This window comes from Passer domesticus, chromosome 11 (assembly GCF_036417665.1).
Source record: "Passer domesticus isolate bPasDom1 chromosome 11, bPasDom1.hap1, whole genome shotgun sequence".
NCBI lineage: Eukaryota > Metazoa > Chordata > Aves > Passeriformes > Passeridae > Passer > Passer domesticus.
Window position 1 is genome coordinate 31122787 of NC_087484.1, and position 22472 is coordinate 31145258.

General features: G+C 51.1%; 1 protein-coding gene across 9 annotated transcripts in view; it reads left to right on the forward strand.

The window, feature by feature from the left end:
- Nucleotides 1-22472, forward strand: part of LOC135278267 (hydrocephalus-inducing protein-like) — a 71265-nt gene that overhangs the window by 23240 nt on the left and 25553 nt on the right. For 4 of the 9 annotated variants that reach the window (XM_064384817.1, XM_064384820.1, XM_064384822.1 and 1 more), the window contains exon 1: nucleotides 19700-21140. Coding sequence is in view for 4 of the 9 variants with exons in the window: in XM_064384816.1 (XP_064240886.1) it covers nucleotides 21130-21140 (11 nt within the window). In the remaining 5 variants the exon portion in view is untranslated. Of the gene's footprint in view, nucleotides 1-17504; nucleotides 19487-19699; nucleotides 21141-22472 lie in introns of those variants that run through there. The other 5 variants (XM_064384818.1, XM_064384821.1, XM_064384814.1 and 2 more) reach the window with 4 other exon arrangements.

Consider the following 22472-nt stretch of genomic DNA (forward strand, 5'->3'; position numbering starts at 1 on the left):
CTTTTATTAGAGGCCAGGTTCTCTGGTGCACTCAATGACTGTGATTGCGGCGTGTCCACAGTGAGCCCGTGTGAGCGAGCTGCACTCCCAGAGGCCGGAGCACACTTGCTTCAAGTGCTGATGAATGAGGCCAGAGACGGGTCTTTGTGTGGAACTCCAAACGCTGTGCATTGCCATGAAGAGGGTCCAGGGCCAGAGAGAAAATGAGGCTGGGGTCTGAGGGTTTCATTTGGGGGGGAGAAGGGGTGAAGCCAGGACCAGCAGGGGAGAAGAGAGAGGAGAACATTCTCTGGAGAGTAGATATAAGGAAAAAATGGCAGTTGAAGTGGGTGATAGCAACAAAACCTGCGGATTGCAAGAGGCTGCAAGTGGCCATGGGTGAGAGCCTTGCATTCAGAGGGGTTTCTCTGTTTCACCTTGGTCCCCTTTGCCCTAAGGTATTACAGTTGCAATGAGAGGCCCCTGGGCCTCCACAACTGCCCCCTTTTTCAAGAATGAAGGCTTCTGCCATGGACTTTTGCAAGCGTTGAGCAAAACTGGATAGAATAATCAAGACAATGAATACAAGAAACAAAGCCCACAAAACAGTCATGGCTAAAGATGAAAGCCAGCCTTTCATGCCCCAGTCTTTCAAAAGGCCAGTGAGCCAGTCGTTGTTGCCTTTTGTCTGGATCTTATTGATTTGATCTGTGAGCAGCTGGCCGCTCTGGTATACTGAGTCCCTATGTGAGAAGAGGTTGACATGCGTGGCCATGGGCAAGAAATTGTGGCTTGGCTGTGGAACCACCCATGCGAAGGCATGCGGCATAGTTAGGAGCATCCAGCTTCCTTCTGCAGTGGCAAGAAAGGACAGCATCCTTTGACTTTAGCTAATTTAGTAGTGGGAGGAGGCTTGGGTGGCCTGAAAGTATAGAGATAGGGAGATTGCAATGTGAACCTTAAATTCTGGTCCCACTAAACTTTCTCTTCTGTAAGGCAAGGGTTTGAAGTCAGCTTATTAGAAGAATCAAATATCAAGGCTAGAATACAGTTTTTCCAATTGTTAAGCGGTATATCGCAGTTAGTGGTGTCTGAGCTCTCTCGGTGTTGGTCTGTGTGGTCCACACTGCTTAGGAGATCTTCTTCTGTCCTTCTTCTTCTTTTCCAGGCTGCTGCTGTCTCTCTTAGGCTTTTGTTCTGTTTTTCTGATGGTGGCTGTGGTGTTTGCCTGGCCATTGGCAGAAGAGTTTGATGTTTTTTGCTGGGATCCGTCTTGGGCCTGCTGCTTTTGAGACGCAAGCATATCCTCCCTCCCAAGTAATGAATGGGAAAGGGCCCATAATTTGTTTGGATTCAGGGTCTTTGATCAAGACAGGTGGCTTTTCTTTTTATTGGGCTGCCAATTAAATATAAAATGCCTGATGACTGGGGGAGCTGTTGAAAAAGTTGAGCACATCAAGGGCCTTGGCCTCCAATGGGAGATAATATGTGGACTCCCTGTCTCTGTTGATCAAGGATCCTTTGGATGGAAGAGTGGGCCCTCTGGACTATGGACTGTCCTGTGGCAGAGTGTGGTATGGCTGTGACATGTTTTGTAGCCCACTGGTCAGAAAATGGTTGGAATCAGTGGGAGGTATAAGCAGGACCGTAATCAGTTTCAATTTCCTGTGGAACAGGGAAGGTGGAAAAGGCTAAAAAGGAACGTTTTATAGCATCTTTTGATTTCTCACCAGCATGGGCAGGGGCAGAAACCGCAGCGTTGTCGGTGTGGATTGAGACGGGGATGTATTTTAGTCTCCCAAAAGGGGCTTGGTGTGTGATGTGTGATTGCCCGATCTGGAGAGTCTTTAGTCCTCTTGGATTGAGTGCAGCTCTGACAGAAGCAAAGGCACGTTGCTGACCATTTGGGCAGGTGGCTGCCATGAATCTTGCCTGATCTTGGGTAATTTTAAAGATGCTGAGTGGTGCAGGAATGTGTTGATGGTAGAAGTGGTGGCGGATCCTAGCCTGGTCAGAAACATTCCGTAGGCAGGTTTGGAGAAGCATTGCTGAGGCATCTGCTCTAGCATTGCCTACTATAAATGCAGGAAGGGTGGTATGAGACCTTGTGTGCATGATATAGTGTGGGTGTTGTCTGTGGGACAAAAGAGAAATGAAAGGGGAAAGCAAATGCTCTAGTTGGGGTTAGAAATGTCTTTGAAAATGGAATTTTCGGCCCGCTGCACTAGGCCATAGACATCTGCCGAATCAGTGATCAAATGAAGAGGTTCTTTGACAGTGGAGAAGGTCCTAAGGACTGCAGTCAATTCAGCAATTTGGGCAGGGTGAGGATGCCCTGTCTTGGCTTTTGTCTCTTGAGCAATGCGGAGCCAGGGCAGTGCAGATCAGGGTGGGAAGCTGAGCCCGGAGCCATTGGAGGCTGCAAGGCTTAAACATCAGCCCCTGCAGCAGCCCAGATGCAGGTGCCACAGTTGCCAAGGCTGTCAAGGCCTTGAGAGCGGGCAGGTGGATTTTGCATCCCTGTGGGCTGATGGCGGCTCTGGAGCCAGGAGTGGCTGTGGCTGCAGCAGGAAGGGTGGCTGAAAGTTTGCTGCCTTGCTTTGGTGGCATGGCTGCAGGGGCCAGTGCAGTGAGAGCCCCCTCTGTGCTCAACTCTTGGGGACGCGGCTGTGCCCCAGCCCAGGAGCAGCAGCAGTGGCCAGCGGCAGCAGTGGTGTCAGTGGGACCCCCTGTGCACAGGGAGCCCCAGGCGCGGGGTGGCCGTGGCAGCAGCCCCAGGGAGCTCCAGCCCCGGGATCCCGGAACAAGTGGAAATCCCAACTGTGCAAACGCTGCCTGTACCCAAAGGAATGACAAAGAGAAATGAGGTTTTAAAAAGAAGCCGTATTTATTTGCCCAAGATTGCCAAACTCTAGGATTTACAGAACACCTTTCATTACAACAATCCTTATAAGAACAAGAACAACAATAACAATCTACAGGATTTATTTACCTGGGATCCTATGGACTAACAATCTTCAAAACATATTTACAGAGAACTACTAACCTAAGAACATATTTACAAAAATCTTCTAACTATTCAAACATATATACACAGGCGTAATATGTACGGCCCTCATCTCCAGCAGTCCTGGAAGGAAGAAAGAAGCAAAGCTGGAGTCAGCTGCCAGCACTGGGCCCAGCTGGGCCCCAGGAGCTGGGACAGGGCTGGCAGGGCTGGTGTGGCCCCAGACAAGTGCAGGGCAGGCCAAGGCTGGTGCTTGTGGCAGCACAATCCAGGCCCCCTGCGAGCACTGTGTCCCTGAGCGGGGCCATCCAGCCCAGCCCCAGCCTGGCGTCAGGGCAGCCACTGTGTCTGTGGGCAGGGCATGGGAGCATCTGCCTGTCTTACTTGTGGGGCTCCAACTTCATCCAAGGACCATGGGCTCCTCCTCATCCGTCTTGTCCACTTCCATCTCCTCAATGTTCTCCTCTTCATCCACCTCCATGTCCTCGATGTTTTCGTCTGCATCTACATCCATGTCCTCAACCTGCTCTTCCACATCCACCTCCATCATTTCATCCTCCTTCTGCCCCATGTCCACTTGCATCTCCTCCACAGTGTCTCTGTTAGTCTGCAAGAGACAGCACAATGTCACAGTGGGGTTCCTGTCCCACACCATCCATTGCCACGTGGCTGCAGCCTGCTCAAGCACGCTGCCTCCTCCCTGAAATGGCACAGTACCTCCACTGGCGCAGCAGTGCTCATCCTGCTGGGATTGGTGCTCCAGAGCAGGCAGCAGGAAAAGGCCAGGCAGCAGCAGCAACAGCTGAGTGCTGCCGGGCAGAGCGCAGAGCGAGCGCCAACTGAGCGCTGGCAGCAGGCAGAGTGTCTGCTGTGGTGGTTTCCAGGTGCTGGACGTTCCACCTGGAACACTGTGGGAGCTGTGATGTCACAGAAGTTTCAGGGCCGCTCCACACTGGGAGGTGGGCATGGTGGAATGATGAAATCCTTGAATGGTTTGGCTTGGAAGGGACCCTAAAGATCATCTGGTTCCAAGCTGAGCAGCCTCCCAGCACAGCAGGTTGCTGCGGCCCCTGTCCAAGCTGGCCTTGGATGTTGGTGGGCATGGGGTATGCACAGGCTCTCTGCGCTGGTCCCTGTGTCAGGGACAAGCACCCTGACAGGAAAGAACTTCTTGCCATCATGGAATGGATTCCAGCTCTTGCAGTTTCATCCCATTCCCCCTTGTTCTGTCACTTCAGTTGCTGACAAAGAGTCCTCTCCCACTTCCCTGTGGGTCAGGCTGTTCCTGCAGTGTCACACATGTGGCTGAAGCTGCAGCCAGGAGAGAGAGAAGCCAAGCTGCCAGAGAGAGGCAATGGGGAAAGTGACATGAGAGATGAGAGAAGAAGGAAAAAGTAGAGACATGCAAGGCATTGGGTTGGGTGGGCTGTGGCATTCATGCCTTTTATTAGAGGCCAGGTTCTCTGGTGCACTCAATGACTGTGTGATTGCGGCCTGTCCACTGTGAGCCCGTGTGAACGAGCTGCACTCCCAGAGGCCGGAGCACACTTGCTTCAAGTGCTGATGAATGAGGCCAGAGACGGGTCTTTGTGTGGAACTCCAAACGCTGTGCATTGCCATGAAGAGGGTCCAGGGCCAGAGAGAAAATGAGGCTGGGGTCTGAGGGTTTCATTTGGGGGGGAGAAGGGGTGAAGCCAGGACCAGCAGGGGAGAAGAGAGAGGAGAACATTCTCTGGAGAGTAGATATAAGGAAAAAATGGCAGTTGAAGTGGGTGATAGCAACAAAACCTGCGGATTGCAAGAGGCTGCAAGTGGCCATGGGTGAGAGCCTTGCATTCAGAGGGGTTTCTCTGTTTCACCTTGGTCCCCTTTGCCCTAAGGTATTACAGTTGCAATGAGAGGCCCCTGGGCCTCCACAACTGCCCCCCTTTTTGTTCTCAAGAATGAAGGCTTCTGCCATGGACTTTTGCAAGCGTTGAGCAAAACCGGATAGAATAACCAAGACAATGAATACAAGAAACAAAGCCCACAAAACAGTCATGGCTAAAGATGAAAGCCAGCCTTTCATGCCCCAGTCTTTCAAAAGTCCAGTGAGCCAGTCGTTGTTGCCTTTTGTCTGGATCTTATTGATTTGATCTGTGAGCAGCTGGCCGCTCTGGTATACTGAGTCCCTATGTGAGAAGAGGTTGACATGCGTGGCCATGGGCAAGAAATTGTGGCTTGGCTGTGGAACCACCCATGCGAAGGCATGCGGCATAGTTAGGAGCATCCAGCTTCCTGCTGCAGTGGCAAGAAAGGACAGCATCCTTTGACTTTAGCTAATTTAGTAGTGGGAGGAGGCTTGGGTGGCCTGAAAGTAAAGAGATAGGGAGATTGCAATGTGAACCTTAAATTCTGGTCCCACTAAACTTTCTCTTCTGTAAGGCAAGGGTTTGAAGTCAGCTTATTAGAAGAATCAAATATCAAGGCTAGAATACAGTTTTTCCAATTGTTAAGCGGTATATCGCAGTTAGTGGTGTCTGAGCTCTCTCGGTGTTGGTCTGTGTGGTCCACACTGCTTAGGAGATCTTCTTCTGTCCTTCTTCTTCTTTTCCATGCTGCTGCTGTCTCTCTTAGGCTTTTGTTCTGTTTTTCTGATGGTGGCTCTGGTGTTTGCCTGGCCATTGGCAGAAGAGTTTGATGTTTTTTGCTGGGATCCATCTTGGGCCTGCTGCTGTAGAGACACAAGCATATCCTCCCTCCCAAGTAATGAATGGGAAAGGGCCCATAATTTGTTTGGATTCAGGGTCTTTGATCAAGACAGGTGGCTTTTCTTTTTATTGGGCTGCCAATTAAATATAAAATGCCTGATAACTGGGGGAGCTGTTGAAAAAGTTGAGCACATCAAGGGCCTTGGCCTCCAATGGGAGATAATATGTGGACTCCCTGTCTCTGTTGATCAAGGATCCTTTGGATGGAAGAGTGGGCCCTCTGGACTATGGACTGTCCTGTGGCAGAGTGTGGTATGGCTGTGACATGTTTTGTAGCCCACTGGTCAGAAAATGGTTGGAATCAGTGGGAGGTATAAGCAGGACCATGATCAGTTTCAATTTCCTGTGGAACAGGGAAGGTGGAAAAGGCTAAAAAGGAACGTTTTATAGCATCTTTTGATTTTTCAGCAGCATGGGCAGGGGCAGAAACCGCAGCGTTGTCGGTGTGGATTGAGACGGGGATGTATTTTAGTCTCCCAAAAGGGGCTTGGTGTGTGATGTGTGATTGCCCGATCTGGAGAGTCTTTAGTCCTCTTGGATTGAGTGCAGCTCTGACAGAAGCAAAGGCATGTTGCTGACCATTTGGGCAGGTGGCTGCCATGAATCTTGCCTGATCTTGGGTAATTTTAAAGATGCTGAGCGGTGCAGGAATGTGTTGATGGTAGAAGTGGTGGCGGATCCTAGCCTGGTCAGAAACATTCCGTAGGCAGGTTTGGAGAAGCATTGCTGAGACATCTGCTCTAGCATTGCCTACTATAAATGCAGGAAGGGTGGTATGAGACCTTGTGTGCATGATATAGTGTGGGTGTTGTCTGTGGGACAAAAGAGAAATGAAAGGGGAAAGCAAATGCTCTAGTTGGGGTTAGAAATGTCTTTGAAAATGGAATTTTCGGCACGCTGCACTAGGCCATAGACATCTGCCGAATCAGTGATCAAATGAAGAGGTGCTCTGAAAGTGGAGAATGTCCTAAGGACTGCAGTCAATTCAGCAATTTGGGCAGGGTGAGGATGCCCTGGCTTGGCTTTTGTCTCTTGAGCAATGCGGAGCCAGGGCAGTGCAGATCAGGGTGGGAAGCTGAGCCCGGAGCCATTGGAGGCTGCAAGGCTTAAACATCAGCCCCTGCAGCAGCCCAGATGCAGGTGCCACAGTTGCCAAGACTGTCAAGGCCTTGAGAGCGGGCAGGTGGATTTTGCATCCCTGTGGGCTGATGGCGGCTCTGGAGCCAGGAGTGGCTGTGGCTGCAGCAGGAAGGGTGGCTGAAAGTTTGCTGCCTTGCTTTGGTGGCATGGCTGCAGGGGCCAGTGCAGTGAGAGCCCCCTCTGTGCTCAACTCTTGGGGACGCGGCTGTGCCCCAGCCCAGGAGCAGCAGCAGTGGCCAGCGGCAGCAGTGGTGTCAGTGGGACCCCCTGTGCACAGGGAGCCCCAGGCGCGGGGTGGCCGTGGCAGCAGCCCCAGGGAGCTCCAGCCCCGGGATCCCGGAACAAGTGGAAATCCCAACTGTGCAAACGCTGCCTGTACCCAAAGGAATGACAAAGAGAAATGAGGTTTTAAAAAGAAGCCGTATTTATTTGCCCAAGATTGCCAAACTCTAGGATTTACAGAACACCTTTCATTACAACAATCCTTATAAGAACAAGAACAACAATAACAATCTACAGGATTTATTTACCTGGGATCCTATGGACTAACAATCTTCAAAACATATTTACAGAGAACTACTAACCTAAGAACATATTTACAAAAATCTTCTAACTATTCAAACATATATACACAGGCGTAATATGTACGGCCCTCATCTCCAGCAGTCCTGGAAGGAAGAAAGAAGCAAAGCTGGAGTCAGCTGCCAGCACTGGGCCCAGCTGGGCCCCAGGAGCTGGGACAGGGCTGGCAGGGCTGGGGTGGCCCCAGACAAATGCAGGGCCGGCCAGGGCTGGTGCTTGTGGCAGCACAATCCAGGCCCCCTGCGGGCAGCGTGTCCCTGAGCGGGGCCATCCAGCCCAGCCCCAGCCTGGCGTCAGGGCAGCCACTGTGTCTGTGGGCAGGGCATGGGAGCATCTGCCTGTCTTACTTGTGGGGCTCCAACTTCATCCAAGGACCATGGGCTCCTCCTCATCCATCTTGTCCACTTCCATCTCCTCAATGTTCTCCTCTTCATCCACCTCCATGTCCTCGATGTTTTCGTCTGCATCTACATCCATGTCCTCAACCTGCTCTTCCACATCCACCTCCATCATTTCATCCTCCTTCTGCCCCATGTCCACTTGCATCTCCTCCACAGTGTCTCTGGCAGTCTGCAAGAGACAGCACAATGTCACAGTGGGTTTCCTGTCCCACACCATCCATTGCCACGTGGCTGCATCCTGCTCAAGCAGGCTGCCTCCTCCCTGGAATGGCACAGTACCTCCACTGGCGCAGCAGTGCTCATCCTGCTGGGATTGGTGCTCCAGAGCAGGCAGCAGGAAAAGGCCAGGCAGCAGCAGCAACAGCTGAGTGCTGACGGGCAGAGCGCAGAGCGAGCGCCAACTGAGCGCTGGCAGCAGGCAGAGTGTCTGCTGTGGTGGTTTCCAGGTGCTGGACGTTCCACCTGGAACACTGTGGGAGCTGTGATGTCACAGAAGTTTCAGGGCCGCTCCACACTGGGAGGTGGGCATGGTGGAATGATGAAATCCTTGAATGGTTTGGCTTGGAAGGGACCCTAAAGATCATCTGGTTGCAAGCTGAGCAGCCTCCCAGCACAGCAGGTTGCTGCGGCCCCTGTCCAAGCTGGCCTTGGATGTTGGTGGGCATGGGGTATGCACAGGCTCTCTGCGCTGGTCCCTGTGTCAGGGACAAGCACCCTGACAGGAAAGAACTTCTTCCCATCATGGAATGGATTCCAGCTCTTGCAGTTTGATCCCATTCCCCCTTGTTCTGTCACTTCAGTTGCTGACAAAGAGTCCTCTCCCATTTCCCTGTGGGTCAGGCTGTTCCTGCAGTGTCACACATGTGGCTGAAGCTGCAGCCAGGAGAGAGAGAAGCCAAGCTGCCAGAGAGAGGAAATGGGGAAAGTGACATGAGAGATGAGAGAAGAAGGAAAAAGTAGAGACATGCAAGGCATTGGGTTGGGTGGGCTGTGGCATTCGTGCCTTTTATTAGAAGCCAGGTTCTCTGGTGCACTCAATGACTGTGTGATTGCGGCGTGTCCACAGTGAGCCCGTGTGAGCGAGCTGCACTCCCAGAGGCCGGAGCACACTTGCTTCAAGTGCTGATGAATGAGGCCAGAGACGGGTCTTTGTGTGGAACTCGAAACGCTGTGCATTGCCATGAAGAGGGTCCAGGGCCAGAGAGAAAATGAGGCTGGGGTCTGAAGGTTTCATTCGGGGGGGAGAAGGGGTGAAGCCAGGACCAGCAGGGGAGAAGAGAGAGGAGAACATTCTCTGGAGAGTAGATATAAGGAAAAAATGGCAGTTGAAGTGGGTGATAGCAACAAAACCTGCGGATTGCAAGAGGCTGCAAGTGGCCATGGGTGAGAGCCTTGCATTCAGAGGGGTTTCTCTGTTTCACCTTGGTCCCCTTTGCCCTAAGGTATTACAGTTGCAATGAGAGGCCCCTGGGCCTCCACAACTGCCCCCTTTTTCAAGAATGAAGGCTTCTGCCATGGACTTTTGCAAGCGTTGAGCAAAACCGGATAGAATAACCAAGACAATGAATACAAGAAACAAAGCCCACAAAACAGTCATGGCTAAAGATGAAAGCCAGCCTTTCATGCCCCAGTCTTTCAAAAGTCCAGTGAGCCAGTCGTTGTTGCCTTTTGTCTGGATCTTATTGATTTGATCTGTGAGCAGCTGGCCGCTCTGGTATACTGAGTCCCTATGTGAGAAGAGGTTGACATGCGTGGCCATGGGCAAGAAATTGTGGCTTGGCTGTGGAACCACCCATGCGAAGGCATGCGGCATAGTTAGGAGCATCCAGCTTCCTGCTGCAGTGGCAAGAAAGGACAGCATCCTTTGACTTTAGCTAATTTAGTAGTGGGAGGAGGCTTGGGTGGCCTGAAAGTAAAGAGATAGGGAGATTGCAATGTGAACCTTAAATTCTGGTCCCACTAAACTTTCTCTTCTGTAAGGCAAGGGTTTGAAGTCAGCTTATTAGAAGAATCAAATATCAAGGCTAGAATACAGTTTTTCCAATTGTTAAGCGGTATATCGCAGTTAGTGGTGTCTGAGCTCTCTTGGTGTTGGTGTGTGTGGTCCACACTGCTTAGGAGATCTTCTTCTGTCCTTCTTCTTCTTTTCCATGCTGCTGCTGTCTCTCTTAGGCTTTTGTTCTGTTTTTCTGATGGTGGCTCTGGTGTTTGCCTGGCCATTGGCAGAAGAGTTTGATGTTTTTTGCTGGGATCCGTCTTGGGCCTGCTGCTGTAGAGACACAAGCATATCCTCCCTCCCAAGTAATGAATGGGAAAGGGCCCATAATTTGTTTGGATTCAGGGTCTTTGATCAAGACAGGTGGCTTTTCTTTTTATTGGGCTGCCAATTAAATATAAAATGCCTGATAACTGGGGGAGCTGTTGAAAAAGTTGAGCACATCAAGGGCCTTGGCCTCCAATGGGAGATAATATGTGGACTCCCTGTCTCTGTTGATCAAGGATCCTTTGGATGGAAGAGTGGGCCCTCTGGACTATGGACTGTCCTGTGGCAGAGTGTGGTATGGCTGTGACATGTTTTGTAGCCCACTGGTCAGAAAATGGTTGGAATCAGTGGGAGGTATAAGCAGGACCATGATCAGTTTCAATTTCCTGTGGAACAGGGAAGGTGGAAAAGGCTAAAAAGGAACGTTTTATAGCATCTTTTGATTTTTCAGCAGCATGGGCAGGGGCAGAAACCGCAGCGTTGTCGGTGTGGATTGAGACGGGGATGTATTTTAGTCTCCCAAAAGGGGCTTGGTGTGTGATGTGTGATTGCCCGATCTGGAGAGTCTTTAGTCCTCTTGGATTGAGTGCAGCTCTGACAGAAGCAAAGGCATGTTGCTGACCATTTGGGCAGGTGGCTGCCATGAATCTTGCCTGATCTTGGGTAATTTTAAAGATGCTGAGCGGTGCAGGAATGTGTTGATGGTAGAAGTGGTGGCGGATCCTAGCCTGGTCAGAAACATTCCGTAGGCAGGTTTGGAGAAGCATTGCTGAGACATCTGCTCTAGCATTGCCTACTATAAATGCAGGAAGGGTGGTATGAGACCTTGTGTGCATGATATAGTGTGGGTGTTGTCTGTGGGACAAAAGAGAAATGAAAGGGGAAAGCAAATGCTCTAGTTGGGGTTAGAAATGTCTTTGAAAATGGAATTTTCGGCACGCTGCACTAGGCCATAGACATCTGCCGAATCAGTGATCAAATGAAGAGGTGCTCTGAAAGTGGAGAATGTCCTAAGGACTGCAGTCAATTCAGCAATTTGGGCAGGGTGAGGATGCCCTGGCTTGGCTTTTGTCTCTTGAGCAATGCGGAGCCAGGGCAGTGCAGATCAGGGTGGGAAGCTGAGCCCGGAGCCATTGGAGGCTGCAAGGCTTAAACATCAGCCCCTGCAGCAGCCCAGATGCAGGTGCCACAGTTGCCAAGACTGTCAAGGCCTTGAGAGCGGGCAGGTGGATTTTGCATCCCTGTGGGCTGATGGCGGCTCTGGAGCCAGGAGTGGCTGTGGCTGCAGCAGGAAGGGTGGCTGAAAGTTTGCTGCCTTGCTTTGGTGGCATGGCTGCAGGGGCCAGTGCAGTGAGAGCCCCCTCTGTGCTCAACTCTTGGGGACGCGGCTGTGCCCCAGCCCAGGAGCAGCAGCAGTGGCCAGCGGCAGCAGTGGTGTCAGTGGGACCCCCTGTGCACAGGGAGCCCCAGGCGCGGGGTGGCCGTGGCAGCAGCCCCAGGGAGCTCCAGCCCCGGGATCCCGGAACAAGTGGAAATCCCAACTGTGCAAACGCTGCCTGTACCCAAAGGAATGACAAAGAGAAATGAGGTTTTAAAAAGAAGCCGTATTTATTTGCCCAAGATTGCCAAACTCTAGGATTTACAGAACACCTTTCATTACAACAATCCTTATAAGAACAAGAACAACAATAACAATCTACAGGATTTATTTACCTGGGATCCTATGGACTAACAATCTTCAAAACATATTTACAGAGAACTACTAACCTAAGAACATATTTACAAAAATCTTCTAACTATTCAAACATATATACACAGGCGTAATATGTACGGCCCTCATCTCCAGCAGTCCTGGAAGGAAGAAAGAAGCAAAGCTGGAGTCAGCTGCCAGCACTGGGCCCAGCTGGGCCCCAGGAGCTGGGACAGGGCTGGCAGGGCTGGTGTGGCCCCAGACAAATGCAGGGCCGGCCAGGGCTGGTGCTTGTGGCAGCACAATCCAGGCCCCCTGCGGGCAGCGTGTCCCTGAGCGGGGCCATCCAGCCCAGCCCCAGCCTGGCGTCAGGGCAGCCACTGTGTCTGTGGGCAGGGCATGGGAGCATCTGCCTGTCTTACTTGTGGGGCTCCAACTTCATCCAAGGACCATGGGCTCCTCCTCATCCATCTTGTCCACTTCCATCTCCTCAATGTTCTCCTCTTCATCCACCTCCATGTCCTCGATGTTTTCGTCTGCATCTACATCCATGTCCTCAACCTGCTCTTCCACATCCACCTCCATCATTTCATCCTCCTTCTGCCCCATGTCCACTTGCATCTCCTCCACAGTGTCTCTGGCAGTCTGCAAGAGACAGCACAATGTCACAGTGGGTTTCCTGTCCCACACCATCCATTGCCACGTGGCTGCATCCTGCTCAAGCAGGCTGCCTCCTCCCTGGAATGGCACAGTACCTCCACTGGCGCAGCAGTGCTCATCCTGCTGGGATTGGTGCTCCAGAGCAGGCAGCAGGAAAAGGCCAGGCAGCAGCAGCAACAGCTGAGTGCTGCCGGGCAGAGCGCAGAGCGAGCGCCAACTGAGCGCTGGCAGCAGGCAGAGTGTCTGCTGTGGTGGTTTCCAGGTGCTGGACGTTCCACCTGGAACACTGTGGGAGCTGTGATGTCACAGAAGTTTCAGGGCCGCTCCACACTGGGAGGTGGGCATGGTGGAATGATGAAATCCTTGAATGATTTGGCTTGGAAGGGACCCTAAAGATCATCTGGTTCCAAGCTGAGCAGCCTCCCAGCACAGCAGGTTGCTGCGGCCCCTGTCCAAGCTGGCCTTGGATGTTGGTGGGCATGGGGTATGCACAGGCTCTCTGCGCTGGTCCCTGTGTCAGGGACAAGCACCCTGACAGGAAAGAACTTCTTGCCATCATGGAATGGATTCCAGCTCTTGCAGTTTGATCCCATTCCCCCTTGTTCTGTCACTTCAGTTGCTGACAAAGAGTCCTCTCCCATTTCCCTGTGGGTCAGGCTGTTCCTGCAGTGTCACACATGTGGCTGAAGCTGCAGGCAGGAGAGAGAGAAGCCAAGCTGCCAGAGAGAGGAAATGGGGAAAGTGACATGAGAGATGAGAGAAGAAGGAAAAAGTAGAGACATGCAAGGCATTGGGTTGGGTGGGCTGTGGCATTCGTGCCTTTTATTAGAAGCCAGGTTCTCTGGTGCACTCAATGACTGTGTGATTGCGGCGTGTCCACAGTGAGCCCGTGTGAGCGAGCTGCACTCCCAGAGGCCGGAGCACACTTGCTTCAAGTGCTGATGAATGAGGCCAGAGACGGGTCTTTGTGTGGAACTCGAAACGCTGTGCATTGCCATGAAGAGGGTCCAGGGCCAGAGAGAAAATGAGGCTGGGGTCTGAAGGTTTCATTCGGGGGGGAGAAGGGGTGAAGCCAGGACCAGCAGGGGAGAAGAGAGAGGAGAACATTCTCTGGAGAGTAGATATAAGGAAAAAATGGCAGTTGAAGTGGGTGATAGCAACAAAACCTGCGGATTGCAAGAGGCTGCAAGTGGCCATGGGTGAGAGCCTTGCATTCAGAAGGGTTTCTCTGTTTCACCTTGGTCCCCTTTGCCCTAAGGTATTACAGTTGCAATGAGAGGCCCCTGGGCCTCCACAACTGCCCCCCTTTTTGTTCTCAAGAATGAAGGCTTCTGCCATGGACTTTTGCAAGCGTTGAGCAAAACCGGATAGAATAACCAAGACAATGAATACAAGAAACAAAGCCCACAAAACAGTCTTGGCTAAAGATGAAAGCCAGCCTTTCATGCCCCAGTCTTTCAAAAGTCCAGTGAGCCAGTCGTTGTTGCCTTTTGTCTGGATCTTATTGATTTGATCTGTGAGCAGCTGGCCGCTCTGGTATACTGAGTCCCTATGTGAGAAGAGGTTGACATGCGTGGCCATGGGCAAGAAATTGTGGCTTGGCTGTGGAACCACCCATGCGAAGGCATGCAGCATAGTTAGGAGCATCCAGCTTCCTGCTGCAGTGGCAAGAAAGGACAGCATCCTTTGACTTTAGCTAATTTAGTAGTGGGAGGAGGCTTGGGTGGCCTGAAAGTATAGAGATAGGGAGATTGCAATGTGAAACTAAAATTCTGGTCCCACTAAACTTTCTCTTCTGTTAGGCAAGGGTTGAAGTCAGCTTATTAGAAGAATCAAATATCAAGGCTAGAATACAGTTTTTCCAATTGTTAAGCGGTATATCGCAGTTAGTAGTGTCTGAGCTCTCTTGGTGTTGGTCTGTGTGGTCCACACTGCTTAGGAGATCTTCTTCTGTCCTTCTTCTTCTTTTCCAGGCTGCTGCTGTCTCTCTTAGGCTTTTGTTCCGTTTTTCTGATGGTGGCTCTGGTGTTTGCCTGGCCATTGGCAGAAGGGTTTGATGTTTTTTGCTGGGATCCGTCTTGGGCGTGCTGCTGTAGAGACACAAGCATATCCTCTCCCCCAAGTAATGAATGGGAAAGGGCCCATAATTTGTTTGGATTCAGGGTCTTTGATCAAGACAGGTGGCTTTTCTTTTTATTGGGCTGCCAATTAAATCTAAAATGCCTGATGACTGGGGGAGTTGTTCAAAAAGTTGAGCACATCAAGGGCCTTGGCCAGTCTCTCAATGGGAGATAATATGTGGACTCCCTGTCTCTGTTGATCAAGGATCCTTTGGATGGAAGAGTGGGCCCTCTGGACTATGGACTGTCCTGTTGCAGAGTGGATTGAGTGCAGCTCTGACAGAAGCAAAGGCATGTTGCTGACCATTTGGGCAGGTGGCTGCCATGAATCTTGCCTGATCTTGGGTAATTTTAAAGATGCTGAGCGGTGCAGGAATGTGTTGATGGTAGAAGTGGTGGCGGATCCTAGCCTGGTCAGAAACATTCCGTAGGCAGGTTTGGAGAAGCATTGCTGAGGCATCTGCTCTAGCATTGCCTACTATAAATGCAGGAAGGGTGGTATGAGACCTTGTGTGCATGATATAGTGTGGGTGTTGTCTGTGGGACAAAAGAGAAATGAAAGGGGAAAGCAAATGCTCTAGTTGGGGTTAGAAATGTCTTTGAAAATGGAATTTTCGGCCCGCTGCACTAGGTCATAGACATCTGCCGAATCAGTGATCAAATGAAGAGGTTCTTTGAAAGTGGAGAAGGTCCTAAGGACTGCAGTCAATTCAGCAATTTGGGCAGGGTGAGGATGCCCTGTCTTGGCTTTTGTCTCTTGAGCAATGCGGAGCCAGGGCAGTGCAGATCAGGGTGGGAAGCTGAGCCCGGAGCCATTGGAGGCTGCAAGCCTTAAACATCAGCCCCTGCAGCAGCCCAGATGCAGGTGCCACAGTTGCCAAGACTGTCAAGGCCTTGAGAGCGGGCAGGTGGATTTTGCATCCCTGTGGGCTGATGGCGGCTCTGGAGCCAGGAGTGGCTGTGGCTGCAGCAGGAAGGGTGGCTGAAAGTTTCCTGCCTTGCTTTGGTGGCATGGCTGCAGGGGCCAGTGCAGTGAGAGCCCCCTCTGTGCTGGTGACAGCTCAGCTCTTGGGGACGCAGCTGTGCCCCAGCCCAGGAGCAGCAGCAGTGGCCAGCGGCAGCAGTGGTGTCAGTGGGACCCCCTGTGCACAGGGACCCCCAGCCGCGGGGTGGCCGTGGCAGCAGCCCCAGGGAGCTCCAGCCCCGGGATCCCGGAACAAGTGGAAGTCCCAACGGTGCAAACGCTGTCTGTGCCTCTTGGGTTTTCTTTGATTGAGGGGATTTCGAGGTATGTTAAAAGTCTCTTTTTCTCTAACTTAGCTGTCGAAGGAAGAGTTGAGAAGTATGTGCTGCACGCTCTTAAGGTTGATTTTTATGTTTTGTCTAAAACATTTTTTGTCTGGCCTGCTGAGGTTTGTTCAGCAGCTCAGCTTAAGTTACTCTTTTTGCCTCTTGGGTTGGTGTTATCTTTTATATTAAAAAGTGCGTATACTATGTTTACAATAAGGTTTTAATACCTATTACTTATGTTAGATAGTGACTTTCTACTTGAAACCAATTTGTGAATGGCAATATCGTCTTTCATATGGATGCTAGGGAGAAGAAAGAGGAAGGACAGGGCACGCCCAAATTTTTCTATCTATGTAGAGAATTCCAAACTCTTTCGTACCAGGTTCAAAACCTCCATGTACAGTGCTCTAAATGTTTTGTGTTCACTTTGTGATTACTATTTCTAGACTATCTAAATTGTTGTGACTTTTAATTCTTGACATAAAGGTGGTAACTTGCTTTATGAGTTAAATTCAAAGGCCCAGGGGTCTTTGGCTACATGCCAGGGTCTCCGAAGCCCCTGCCAGGGTTTTAAAGCTTCCTGGCTGGGGCTGGAATCATTTAGGATGGTCAGGGGGACATCCAGGGTTCTGACAGTGCCCAAAGGAATGAGAAAGAGAAGTGAAGTTTTATAAAGAATCATTATTTATTTGCTGAACATCGGCAAACACGAGGATTTACAGAACACCTTCCATTACAACAATCCTTATAACAACAACAACAACAATCTACCGCACATATTTCCATGGGATCCTATGGAGTAACAATCTTCAAAACATATTTACAGAGAACTACTAACCTAAGAACATATTTACAAAAATATTCTAACTTTTCAAACATATCTACACAGGCGTAATATGTACGGCCGTCATCTCCAGCAGTCCTGGAAGGAAGGAAGGAAGAAGCAAACTTGCAGTCTGCTGCCAGCACTGGGCCCAGCTGGGCCCCAGGAGCTGGGACAGGGCTGGCAGGGCTGGTGTGGCCCCAGGCAAGTGCAGGGCAGGCCAGGGCTGGTGCTTGTGGCAGCACAATCCAGGCCCTCTGCGGGCAGCGTGTCCCTGAGCGGGGCCATCCAGCCCAGCCCCAGCCTGGCGTCAGGGCAGCCACTGTGTCTGTGGGCAGGGCATGGGGAGCATCCCCGCTGAGCCTGCCCTGGACCAGCCTGAGGCTGTTCCCTCTGCTCCTGTGCCTGTTCCTGGGAGCACAGCCCGAAACCCAGCTGTCCCTCCTGTCAGGGAGTTGTGCAGAGGCAGAAGGGCCCCCTGAGCCTCCTTTTCTCCAGGCTGAGCCCCTTTGCATCTGCCTCAGCCCCTCCTGGGGCTCCAGCCAGGATAGAATCCTGGTGCTGTACGAAGAGCAGTGTACAGACCTGCCATAGTTGCCTTTGTCAGCACATTTTAAACTTTCCTGGCTACAGAAAGGCTCTGCAGCAAACACACGAGTCAAGTCAGCAGGGACAGTGCCAATGTCCTTTGGCAATGCGTGCGGCCCGGCCCGGCCCGTCCCGCGCTCGGTGCCGCAGTTGCCTGGTAACCGCGCCCGGGCCCTCAGCGTCTGTGCCGGCGCCGCGGCCTCAGCGCCAGAGCTCGGCCCTGGCTGCTCGTTCGCAGCCTCGGCGCCTTCAGGCGGCTGCACTCGGCCATTGCCACGGCAGTTGTTGGCACAGCATTGGTTTCTGTCAGTCACTGCTGTCAATTGGCAGAGAATTGGTCTCTGTGAGCGACTCCGGAACTCGCAAAGCATTGGTCTTTGCGAGGGAGTCCTGAATTTCCTTTGAAGGTAAAGATTGACTCAAATTGTACTTTCTGGTTTTGTCCCATCTGTGCTCTGAAAGAGAATGCCACAGGGAGATACAGGATGGTGGCATGTACAGCTGAGGGGATGAACAATAGATGGTCTACTGATGGTGCTTTTTGCTCACTGAACAAATGCAACATTTCCTAAGTACACTAGTTTATAGAGTTTTTCCTGTAGTATTTATTTAAAGTACTTATAGGTGAGTGAGTTCTGTTCAAATTTCAGTGGGTTGTTATGATCTGGTTATTAAAATTATTAAGGAGGTGCCCCTGAATTAAGGTGCAAAATGAGACCATCTGCCAAAGTGGATAGTCTGGATTTTATGTAACAGTAAATGTGAGGAAGAGAGAGGGAGAAAGAAATAGAAAAAGGAGGGGGGGACGGAGGTTGATGGGAAGTGGGCATGAAAGAGAGTGACAGAGACAGATTTAGTAGAAAAGATCACCATTCCATGGATCCCATCCCATCCCATTCAATCCTCTTCTGGTCTTCTCTGTGGTGAGGTTTCGCAAAATGTAAGACTCCAATGGATGAATGCGGATTTGGGCAAGGTGGGACAGCCCAGGTACCTCCCTGGGGAAGGGCAAGTTGGGCTCTGTCTTTTGCTACTTTCAAATAATATACATTGTTAGCACCAGTATATCCTTTGAGTCTGCCACGAATTGGGCAGTGGATTTTCGGATCTGTTGTGTTACTTTGCATGCCATGCAGTCATCTGGTGCAAGGCCTCAGAAATGGCTCTGGGGGCACTTTGGGGGTCTTTGATGGGCTATGACACCCCCTGAGCTGCCCCTGATGGGAATGTCCCCTGGATGTGGCCTTCTGGGGGTGGGGGTTGTAGAGCTGAGCCAGTTTGTGTGAGGGAGGATGGGTGTCCACTGCCCCTTACCAGTGATTGTGCCACAGACCCAAAATTTCCTCCTGCCCCTCTGTTGATGGGAGGTGTGTGTGCAAACCTGGCCTCAGCAGACGAGTCTGTGGCTGTGACTTGCCCAGCCTGAAGGCAGACAGAGCTGATTTTCAGGACAGCTGCTGGCTGTGGCTTTGGTGTGGATCTATTTTTCTCCCTTGGCCTTGTTCACTTCTCCCGAGACCTGAGCTAATGGGGCAATAGTGTCACCTTTATCTTGCCTCAAGTTCCCTTGTGGGGCTGAACTCCCAGTCTCAAGTTCCAGTCAGGAGGCATTTTCAGGGAAGGGTGGGCTTGGGTGCTCTCAGCTTCTTTGTACAGTTTTGTCACAATTGGAAAAAAGTCCTTTGTAGCAATATTTAAGCCATGAGCCATAACATTGCAGTCTCTCCCAAGTCCAGTGAGGAGCAGCTGAGAGAGCAGGGGTTTTTTAGTCTAAAGAAGAGGAGGTCCACTCAAGCTGGTTTTAAGTAATATTTAAGCTACAGCTTTGTCGGTTCTAAGTATTATTAATGTTCAGCTTTTTAGCTCCAGATTTCAGCAAGATCCATTTTTGAATTGCACAAGGGAGCCATCTAGTCCAAATAAAGTCCAACTAGAGGCCTAACAATACTAGCTACTTATGCCAAGCAAGCACTTAGCTACTTTCAAATGATATAAAATGTTTAGCAGCAGTGTATGCCTTGAGTCTGCCACGAATTGGGTTCTGGATTTTCAGAGTTCCATTGTTGCTCCTTCCAGTTTTGCTGAGGCCTTGTTGCTCCTCTGTGACACCCTCCCTTCAGAATGGCTTCTGGATTCCTGAAAAAGACACCGACACCTCGTCTTTTGCTGAGGGAAAGACTGCAGCCTAACACTGTGAGTAGCCAGTGGGGCTGTGCTCAGGCTGGCAAGTGCCCTGGTGTCCCTGGTGTCCCTGCCCCTGTTGTCCAGCAGCGCTGGGAAGCTGCAGAGCCCCTGCCCAGCTCTTTGTGCCGTGCTGCTGTTGGTGGGGGCTGTCCTGGTGCAGTAGGGAACACTGTGTGATGTTTCAGGGACAGCCCAGCGCCTTGCCTGGCTGTGCCACGGGAGCCAAGTGAAACCAATGTGCAGCTGAAGCCCTCAGCATGTGCTTCTGTGCCTGCCCTTTGCCACAGGAATTCCTTCTGTCAGGCTGGGCACTGCCCTGTGCTGCTGTGACCAACCTGCCCTTGGGCACCTGGGCATGTGGGGGGGAGAGCTCAAACTCTGCCCAAAGCCTTGAGAGCCACGGCTGGTCCCAGCCAGAAGAGCTCCCAAAGCAGCAGTTCTCTCTCAGCTCCTGGCTGGGCACAGCTCCAGCCCCGCAGGCAGCACTGCAGTCAGGGCCACAAAGGTCCCTTGATGTCTGGAGCTCACTGGGCTGAAGATGCCCCAGTGCTGAGGCTCTGGCAAGGAGATCCCTGTGTTTTCTTCTCTGGAGGGCTCTGTCAGCCCAGACAGAGAAAACAAATGCTCATTAACAGAGAGAGGAAAAACTTGGACACATTCCTGTGCACCTCCCTCTTGGTACAGCTTTTCTTTCTTGCTTCTCTTGGACTCAGCCAGCAGTGGTGTCTCCTGGCTGTGAGTTGTGAGTGTTGTGCAGGGATGGACTTGGGGCAGTTCTGAGAGCTCCTTCCCACTCTCTGAAAAGGGCATTGCCTCAATGCAGTGAAACGTAAGAGGAAACAAATGGCCAAAGAGCAGAAATCCCCAAACATGTCACATCAGATCACAAAGAGTCTAATGGGACACAGCCATGTGGTTGGAGTGTGTGTATTGCACTCTGTATTATTAATTGATTGGTACTAAGTATTTCAGCAAGTAACTTCCAGGGCTTCCAGAACTGCCCAAGTGGCTGTGATCGCAAATTATTCACCAGAGCCACTTGCTCAAGATAAACCCCTCTGAACAAGCACATTTCTGAGCTTCTTTCTTGCTTAAACTGCAACCCCTTGGACGAGGACACGAGGCTTGACTCCATTTTCATCAGAAGGCTGATTTATTATGTTGTATATTATACTAAAATACTACATTACAACTATACTAAAAGAACAGAGAGAAGAAGATCAGAAGGCTACAAAGACAAGAATAGAATAGGAATGAATAACAAAAACCTGTGACTGCTCACAGCCCTGGCACAGGTGGCTGTGATCGGTCACTGATTGAAAACAATCTACATGAACCAATGGAAGATGCACCCGCGGCATTCCACAGCAGCAGATAGCCATTGTTTACATTTCTTTCCTGAGGCCCTCAGCTCCTCAGGACAGGAAAAATCCTAGCAGAGGCTTTTTCACTAAAAATCCTGGCAACACTTCTTGCTGTTTTTTGTTTTTGTTATTGTTTTTGGTTTGGTTTTTTGTTTGTTTTTTTTTTTGTTTCCTTTCAGCTGCTTCCCTCTAAGTTCCAGCAGGAGAAGTTTCTCAGCACAAAGAAGGAGACCAGCACTGGGGGGAGTATTCTGCCCAGAATTGGCCCATGGATAGACCTGAGCAAGAATGGTCCAAAGGTAGCCTTTTCCTGCTCTTTTCCTTTCTGTTTGATAGCAAGTTTGAAGAGGGTGTGTGCTTGTGACAGGCTTGCCTCCAGCAAAACACCTCAGTGTCCAGGTGCTGTTGTCATTGCAAGCTGCTGGCAGTGGTGGACTGGGAGTCCTGATGTGCACTGAGCCAACACAGATAACCTCTGCTGCAGCTGCTGGGCTGTGCTGGAGTGTGGCTGCCATTGCTAAAACAATGGGGGAAGGCTGGGGACACAAAGGCACAACATTGGCATGTGCCATTCCCCTGCTGAAGGAGCCACCTCTTGCTTTGGTGTGGTCACCATCAAACGCTCGGGGTCACAGGATTCCCTCCACAGTGGCAGCGTTGGCCTTGGAAGGCCGAGGACCTGCAGGAATTCCTTCAGATTTAGCAGAACCAATTGCATTCCTGCTTTGGGTTGGAACAATGTGCTGGACCCTGACAGGGTGTTAGATTTTGCAGGCTGCCAGATGTGCAGGGGAGTAGCCCTGGGCAGAGGGGAATGGATGTGCTTTCTGTGCTCAGTGCCTGCTTAGAGGTGTGTTTCAAGCTGCTTTTGTGGCAGGACTGGCTCAGTAGAAAGCACAGTCCAAAGGGGCAGGTGAGCCAGGTGGGCTGTTGAGCAGGAAATTGGCAGTAAGAGACATGGAACAAAGTGGTTCAGGATTGGCCTGGAGAGGGGCCTTGGGAACACCCCAGGGAAGGGCACAAGTAAGGGACAGTGTGCTGCAGGCACTCCCTTCAGCAGGCTGTGTCTGCCCTGGAATCACAGGAGAGCTGCTGGTGTCTCTGCAGTGACAGTAGTGTGGCTGCAGAAGGCAGACAAAGCAGGGCAGAGTCTTCTCCAAGCAGTGTCTCTGCTCCAGAAGCATTTGCTGCTGTTGTGTCATTCCAGACGTGCCTCTACAATGGCATTAAATAAGATAGCAAGAATGACAAGAAAGCACCCAGTTAAAGCTCATGGGAAAAGGAGATACCAACTCTACTCTTACCCAAGTTGCTGAGGAAATAACTGAACCTTATCCACATTCAGCATTCACCTCATTTGTCCTTTTCCTGACTTCTGTTGTACTTTGTTTTTGCCTTTACCTCTGTTAGAAAGGCAGTAACTTTTAAATGCACAGAAAGAGGAAAAATCATCAAAGCAAAAGAAAACTGTTTATTAGTAACAAATCACTTGAGCCATGTGTGTCTCCTTGCCCCTGGAGAGGAGCAAACACAGCCTCCAACAAAATGGCAATCTTTGTATCCCCTTTGTACCCGGCCGGGACAGTCCCTGTCCCCTTTCCCCTTGGAGGGGCACTCAGGAACTTCCCTTC